At 39.9% G+C, this 8,549-nt stretch overlaps 1 protein-coding gene across 1 annotated transcript; it reads right to left on the bottom strand.

Moving 5' to 3' along the window:
* Positions 1 to 4,444: 4,444 nt before the first annotated feature.
* Positions 4,445 to 6,788, bottom strand: OR10S1 (olfactory receptor family 10 subfamily S member 1). Its single transcript, XM_024557190.3, has one exon. It carries the CDS (start codon positions 6,416 to 6,418, stop codon positions 5,381 to 5,383), a length of 1,038 nt encoding a protein of 345 aa, XP_024412958.3. The 5' UTR covers positions 6,419 to 6,788; the 3' UTR covers positions 4,445 to 5,380.
* Between the last annotated feature and the right edge of the window lie 1,761 nt (positions 6,789 to 8,549).

The raw sequence follows: 8,549 nt of genomic DNA on the forward strand, positions 1-8,549 counted from the left end.
AAAGAAACATGGCCCAAATGAAACCAGATCAAATCTCCAGAAAAAGAATGAAACAACATGGAGATAAGCAATCTGTCAGATGCAGAGTTCAAAACACTGGTTATAAGGATGCTCAAGGAACTTATTGAGGACCTTAACAGCATAAAAAAGATCCAGTCAGAAACAAAGGATACAGTAATTGAAATAAAGAACAATTTACAGGGAAACAACCATAGGGTGAATAAAGCCCAGAATGAAATCAATGATTTAGAATTTAAGTAAGCAAAAAAACAATGATTCAGAACAAGAACAAAAAAGAATCCCCCCCCCCCAAAATGAGTACAGTATAAACAGCCTTTGTGACAACCTCAAGTGTTCCAACATGGACATCATAGGGGTGACAGAGGGAGAAGAGAAAGAGCAGGAAATTGGAAACTTATTGGAAAAAATAATGAAAGAAAACTTCCCTAATTTGGTGAAGGAAATAGACATGCAAGTCCAGGAAGCACAGAGAGTCCCAAACAAGATGGATGCAAAGAGGCCCACTCCACGACACATCCTGATTAAAATGCCAAAGGTTACAGATAAAGGAGAATCTTAAAAGCAGGAAGTTACCTAGAGGGAATCCCCATAAGACTGTCAGCAGATTTCTCAAAAGAAACTTTGCAGGCAAGAAGGGACAGGCAAGAAATATTCAGTCATGACAAGTAGGGACCTGGATAGATTGTTCTACCTAGCAAAGACATCATTTGGAATCAAAGGACAGATAAAGAGCTTCCCATACGAGAAAAACTAAAGGAGTTCATCATCACCAAAGCATTATTATAATAAATGTTAAAGGGATTTACTTAAGATTACAAAGATCAAAAGTATGAACAATAAAATGGCAATAAATACATGCCTGTCAACAATTGAATAAAAAAAACAAACTAAACAAATAAGGAGAACAGAGACAGAACCATGGATAGAGTATTTTGATGGTTGCCAGATGGGAAGAGAGTGTGGGGAAATGGGTGAAGAGGTGAGGCGATTAAGAAGTACAAATAGGTAGTTACAGAATAGCCATGGGGATGTAAAGTACACTATAGGAAATGGAGTAGCCAAAGAACTTATACACATGACCCTGGACATGAACAATGGTGTGGGGACTGCCTGAGGGAGTGGGGGGTGCTGGGTGGAAGGGGGAATAGGGGGAAAACTGGGGCAACTGTAATAGCATAATCAATAAAAAATGCTACTTTATTAAATTCTAGCTTTGGCAGTGAGGGGGAGACACAACTATATATTTTGAAGATCTTCATGTTATTTAAACAATAATCTGAAATCATAATTCACTTGCATATTTATTATTTGAATGCCATTGCTATTGTGAAATTCCTTCATTCCATGAGAATATTTAGTCCACCAATTGGATGCATCTTAATTTCCTTTGTACACTCTACCTTCAGGAGAGCTGGTGAACTTCTCCATCAGAAGCTTCATGCTTTGGATGACCAACAGTAAGAATGCTTATTTAGTCACCCTTGTAGCATGCCCTTTCCTGAAATTATCCTGTCCAAATAATAGTTTTGTTTCCTGACAATTTGACATATTCATTATAAAGGAAATATCAGTTTATGTCCTATTTGCATTGTAAGGAGACTGCGAAAATGATAGTCTTATGCAGTTGTCTTCCTTTTGTCAATTATTTCTTTTCATTTTAATCAATACTAATTAATTCTATAGTCCCATTCCTTTTAAAATTTCAAGTGAACCTGTAATAGTATAAATATACCAAATCTCTTAAGTTTAAGAATCAAACCCAGAGATAGAAATATCTAAAATGAGAAAACAATAGGGATTAACAATTTGCCTTCTTCCCTTGTTGGATTAAAGGCAAGTTTTGAGACTTGAGAAATTTATTGTGAAGAATATGTATGTACATTATTTTATTTTCCAATCTTGAATACTGGATTGAACAAATATTTTGCTGAGTTAGCCTTTGTAACACATAATATATATAAGTAGTGTGTGTTTTTAAAGTTCTTATAGTCTAGTTGTGCACATGAAATGTTCCATAAAAACGTAAGGCAGGATACCTCCAGTGCCATTATGAAGGTCTACCAATGCAATAAAGAATCCACACTGCCTGGGTCAGATACAAAGATGGAGGAGCAGAGTCTGAGAGTAAAGGATTGTTACTGAGTAGACAGATGTAAGTTTTAAGGCCAAAGTTGAGAAGAAGGGAAGTTGCATAAGACTGGAGTTTGCATAGACAAAATATTCTTCCATAATTTATCCTATCATTTCAAGAAAGCAACCATTTGACAAGATAGAATAATACTTTAGGACAGGACCATAGCTTGTTTTAGCACTATCTCTCCTTCTGTATTTGGCTTTCTATATATTCTACCTGTGCTTAAAGCCTGCTCTGAGAGCAAAAATAAGTTTATTTGGGTTACTTCTCTTTACTTCCTATAGATATATCAGTTTGTCCAAGATAACTAGTACACAGATTAGATCTGAGTTTTGGAGGAATGCTGCATCTTCACTGCTTCTTTCTTTTGCCTTCCTCCCTTCCTTCCTCCTTTCCTTCTTTTCTTTTCTTTCTTTTCTCTCTCTCTCTCCCTTCCCTCCTTCCCTCCCTCCCTTCCCTCCTTCCCTCCCTCCCTCCTTCCTTCCTTCCTTCCTTCCTTCCTTCCTTCCTTCCTTCCTTCCTTCCTTCCTTCCTTCCTTCCTCTTTCTTTCTTTCTTTCTTTCTTTCTTTCTTTCTTTCTTTCTTTCTTTCTTTCTTTCTTTCTTTCTTTCTTTCTTTTTCTTTCTTTCATGTGATTTGTCTTTACAGGAATGCAAAGTTCAGTCCTGCATTTATAGAAAAGTAGGCACTGTTTAAAGGTCAGGGAATTCTTGACTCTAAGACCCATAATGTAATTGGGAGTTCATAAACAGTTTGAGGGTAGTTTAAGTCTCTCTAAGGTATTCCTGTATGATCAAAACGTGTGGCCTCTGAAGCCATACAGATTTGAATGCAAATCCTGGTTTCAAATATTACTGGTTGCATGACCTTGGAAAAGTTACTTCATTTCTCTTAGACTTGGTTTTCTTATCTGTGTAATGTAAACAACGTTGTCTTAAAATACAGGTCTAAGGAGGAATAATATAGTAAAAGTAACTGACACAGTGCCTTGCATATATGTGAGCCAAAATGATTATGTTTATTATTTAGTTTTAACAATCTTTCAATTTTCCCCTTCTTCTCTTTATTTTTTCCTTTTAAAATACCTATAACATAATTTCATAAAATGTCTATCTTCAATGTCATCACACAAGTTAAACAATGTTTTCTCTCAAGTCTAGGATGTTACAATAGTCTGTTAACTGGTCATTCAAACACTTGTCTCGTTTTTACTCTCTCTTCTCATTTATCCCATGATTTAGTGTTTAAGGGATATGGCTTCTTATTGTGCTAGTTGAAAGAAAAGGAGAGGTAGGGGGAGGAAGAAGAGAAGAAGGAGAAGGAGAGAAATAAAGAGGCATAATGCCCACTGCAAAATCCAAACATTTTACTCGGGCCTTCAAAAGGCCCTTTTCAGTCCATGCAGTAGTTGAAGGTCATTCACTCCCTTTTAAAAAAATATAGTGTTGGGAACCACCCTGTCTAGTTTCAGAAGCTGTAACCCCCCATGGCTAAGGCTGAGTGACAGACTTGGGGACCATAAACCACTAAGGACACAAAGCTTATCTCCCTGGCAGGGGAGACACCTCTGCCCTCTTTTACTTCACCCTGCTTGGCCCTGAGTGGATGACTGGTTAGCCAATGACAGGAAAGATTCCTCAAAGGAGGGATGACCTAAGACAGACATGGTCTCAAAGGGGCCCTCAGGGAAGGACTTGGGGGGCTATAGAAAAAGGGGGCGATGGACCCTCACCCATCGGCTTTGACATAGCCTGAGTCCTCATGCTGTCTGCAAAAAGTCTCCTAATCTCTTGGCTGCCTTACTTCCCCTGCCTGATTTAGGCCTGAAACAATGCAGGATGTGGGTGCAACCTTGTGCTGGAAAGGGCCAGTTCCCTGGGGCAATCAGGCTAGGAAAGAATACATACAATCCTATGAAACCTGCTTTGCTAAGAATGTCCTCAGTTTTCTGATAAGGGTCCAAGTATGAAACGAGCTTGTTTCCCAAAGTTTTTTAGCCCTTTAGCTAACTGACCCTGACTCAGAATAAGCCCTCAGAGTTCTTTGTATGTTGTCTATTGTTTGATCCTTACTGCCTGACAATGACTGATGAGCTTTCCCTGTATTCCTGTGCAAATTGAACCCAATAAAAGTCCATTGAGGAACAGGCTCCTGGCCCTTCTCCTTTGAGAGATCAGCCACCTTTCCTCCCCAAGCAGATCATATCTTGGTAGACTTATTTTCATCTGTGGTGGATGGCAGGGGCCAGGTGAGGCTCTGTGGGTGGAGCAACCCTCCCACCCCCCCACCTGTATAGTATGATGAACCCAACTATATGGCAAGGTGCTTTAATTTTAACTTTGAGTTATCTTTTGTCACCTGGGAGTCTAGAAATGTCTTTTTTTGGTAGTTGCTTTTTCCATGTTCAGTGAGGGTATCACAACTCTTCCAGTTCTTCAGAGACTGTTTGAATCTTAGCTTCTATAATGAGCGCCCTTTGACTTCTTTAAACTGCTTTGTAAGAAACAGATCATCTATTTTGCACCAGGCCCTTAACATAGTTTTTATAAGATGCTCCAAAGTAGTTATTTTTAACCTCACTATTAAAAGAGGACACTTAAACGCCAAGTAATATAAAATTTGCACCAGATTATATACATCTAGTGACTGGTCAGATCAGGTCAGATCATGTCAGACTGGGAGGTACAACTGATTTCAAAATCCTTCACATTTCTACCGCTTAGTTAAATGCCATCTTGAGTCAGAGAATAAAGACAATGACATTTTCTAAGTGACCTGGGGCAAGTCACTTTTCTCCTTGTAGTTGTATTTTATTATCTTGAAAATGTGTTTTTTTCTCTTAAGCAAGGTGATACATGTGCAATTTCATTTGTTGTTCGAACATATTTTTGTTATCAGCATTCTTTAATGTGCTATATATTTAATGAAATTATTTCATGCAAAATAAAAAAAGAATCATTTAGCAAAATCAAAGAGGATAGGAACAGCATTCACATACCTCCGAACCACTAAATACAGATAGCTATTTCCATAGATCTTGGAAATACTCTGGACATCACCTAATCCATTTCATCGAGGAAGAGATTGTGACTGAAGCCTTGAGTCACGTCTGTGGACCACAGGGAGGGAAAAGTTCATGGCTGAGCTGGAAGTCTTACACTTATTTCCTCTTGAATGATTTCCCCTCATTTCGCTATGAGGACAGTTGGTTTCCTGGAGGGACCGTCAGGAGAGCCCCAGTACAGGCTGCGGGGGTGGGCTGCCTGCGGCAGACCCTTGGCCCAGGAGTCTCCGCAGAGCCTGCTTCATCGCCTTGTTCCGCAGAGTGTAAATGAAAGGGTTGAGCGCTGGGGTGACTACTGTGTAGAAGACCGCAGGGGCACCGGCTCCTGCCCCGCTGGAGCGAGGCTGCAGGTATATGCAGACGGGCGGTATGTAGTACAAGCACACCACTGTGAGGTGGGAGGTGCAGGTGGAGAAGGCACGCTGTCGGCCCTCGGGGCTGCGTATCCGCAGCACTGCCACGGCGATGAAGCCATAGGAAAAGATGATGAGGATCAGGCAAGCTGCTGCCACCATACCGATGCCGGCAAGCATGGCAAGCTCATTGATGGCTGTGTCTGCACAGGCCAGCTTCAGCACAGGCGGGATGTCACAGAAGAAGTAAGCAACGTGATTAGGGCCACAGTAGAGCAACCGGAAGGTGAGGGAGGTATGGGTGGCAGAGTGCACAGCACCTAGGGCCCAAGTGACTATAGCCAGCCCTGCACATGTCCGCCTGTCCATGGCAACTGGGTAGTGCAGGGGTTGGCAGATAGCTAGGTAGCGGTCATAGGCCATGACTGTGTACAGGAAGCACTCAGTACTGGCTAGGAAGTGGAAGCAGTAAAGTTGCACTGCGCAGCCCTGGAGGGAGATCACCCTTCCATCCAGTGACAGGAGTCCAGCCATGACCTTGGGCACTGTCACTGTAGACAAACATGCGTCCAAGAAGGAGAGGTGCCCCAGGAAGTGGTACATAGGGGAGGAGAGGTGAGGGTCAGAGGCCACAGTTATGAGAATGAGAAGATTCCCAGTCAAGGTGATGCTGTAGATGAGGAGGAAAAGGAGGAAGAAGAAGCTGGGGTGTTCAGCTGTGTACATCAGGCCCTCCAGGAAGAAGTGGCTTACCACAGTCAGGTTGGAGTCCTCTGTAGCCATGACCGTCACACACCTAGAGCGGTTAGTTCTTCCCTTTGCAACAAAAGTGACATCAGCAGACATAGTAAGTAGCCATTGCCGTGTCCTGAAATGCCACTAGCCGTTAGATCGTGCGATCTTGGTCTTGTCCATAAATGAAACATATGTAAGTTTGATTCACTCTTTTGGCCTGTTCTAGTGTTTCTTGCTGCTCTTTCAAAGTGAACCTTTCAATGTGGGATCTGAAATCTTTTGGAGACACATAAAAGACTGTAAAGATTATTTGGAGAAACAAAATTCCTAAATGATGGCCATACAGATATGGATTAAATCCTGCTCTCATGGAGCATATCTATTTTTCAAATACTCCAGAATTGTATGCCTCTGCTGTCCTAATTCCTTCTGTCATACTGCAGATGTGGATAAGCAAGTGCGTATTGCCATGTGTGATCAGGAGTTGCGTGCCGTCATCTGGGGAGAATTGCCCAGAGTTTAGGTGCCATTATGTCAGCCAGGAGCACAGCAGTGCCATCCACCTTTCACCCACAGGGAGTTCTTCAGGATTGCAGCAGCCCCCAAGCAACTCTCAGGTGTGTGACAGTGAAGCCCAAGAGATTTGACTGAATAAGTATCATGACAAATTACTCACTACCTTCATACTCTTCCTGCAAAGCTTTATTCCAATCTTTTGGGAAATGTTTTCCTACGCCTTTATTCTTGAGCCCAAATTGATAATTAAAAGTTTTCTTTAACTCTTTTCATCCTTCACATCCTGAACCTAATTAGAGGTTGCATTAGGTGAATTTTTAAAAACTGCTTATTTATGTTTTATCTTCAATTCCCATGAATTTTGCTTAACTCTGCCTCTGAATATTTTATAACTAGATTTTCACAGTGGTGTTTTATGTTCCATCACTCATGTGCTTCTCTAATATGTCAAATGATTCTGTATTCAGTTTCTTTGTCAGTCTTCTTAAAACAACATGTTTAATTTATCCCTCCCCTTTACTGTTCCCCACTGCCTAAGGCATAAATTATATCCCTGTCTGATAGTTAAAATTATGTGTACACTGTTTCCATTATTATCACAAAATCTTTATCTCTCTGAAGAAACTCCTTTTATCCAGGATGTTGTTTGCTTGACCTTCTCAATTTGCCATAATCGCTCTCTGATTCCATTTTTGGAAAGGAATGGATTCCTTTATCTCTACCATCATACTTCTGCTCTCAATGGTTAAGTGTGAGCATTAATTTCTCTACAAAACTCACAGTGATTTTTTCCTTCCTGAAACCCATGGTATTTATAATAATTATGATAACTATCTTAGCATGTGCTATCCTGCACTACTTAGTGTTCCTTGTGCATTTGTCGTGACTTCCTAAGAGGAACACAGGGAAAATATCAAATGATTTCCCTGGTTTCCTGTCAACATTTTTGGGATAGAGCAGTAGAAATAGCAAGGGGCCACATTTATTTGGATTCATATAGACATAAGTTTAAATCTATGGTCAACTACTCAATAGCTGAAAGAGAAGGACCATGGTGCTGAATTTCTCTCTTCTTCCAAGTCATCAAATTTAAAATGAGGATATCATCATTTGTAATAGCTATTGCTTTATTTCAGATAGAGCAGGACACATAGCATATAACCTTAAATTTCTTAATATTTATTATTTTATTCAATGCGGTGATATTTTCTATGATGCCCCTGACAAAATAGTAAATGCCTTTTGCTTAAACAAATGCAGTAATCCCTGTTTCACACGAAAGTTCATTCCAATGTTGGGTCAATATATTATAAAGTCCTTTACATCAGCTGTATACACAAGGTATATTAACCACAAATAGGACTCTCTAGTGAGGTATATGCCAGGTCACTAGAACAAAAGAATGGGCGTATCTTCTTCTGAGGTAGCAGGATTGAATCAAGTGTGGATGATAACTATTTTAAAAATAACTTCTAAATTTAATATGAATTCAATTAAGATGCTAACATATTTGTCGATTGTTCAATACTTGGTAAAATATTTGAAAACTAACAAATAAAAATGAGAAAATAGCTGGAAATTATCTGAACATGACATGAATATATAAGAGTAAATGGGTACATGGGTATTTAAGAGTATTTTAAAGCTGCAGCTATTTAATGGAATTTGTATATTATGTATAAGGGGGAACCCAAAAAACCTGGGATTTATTTTTTAAAAATTGTGT

This window comes from Desmodus rotundus, chromosome 7 (genome assembly GCF_022682495.2).
Source record: "Desmodus rotundus isolate HL8 chromosome 7, HLdesRot8A.1, whole genome shotgun sequence".
Lineage (NCBI taxonomy): Eukaryota > Metazoa > Chordata > Mammalia > Chiroptera > Phyllostomidae > Desmodus > Desmodus rotundus.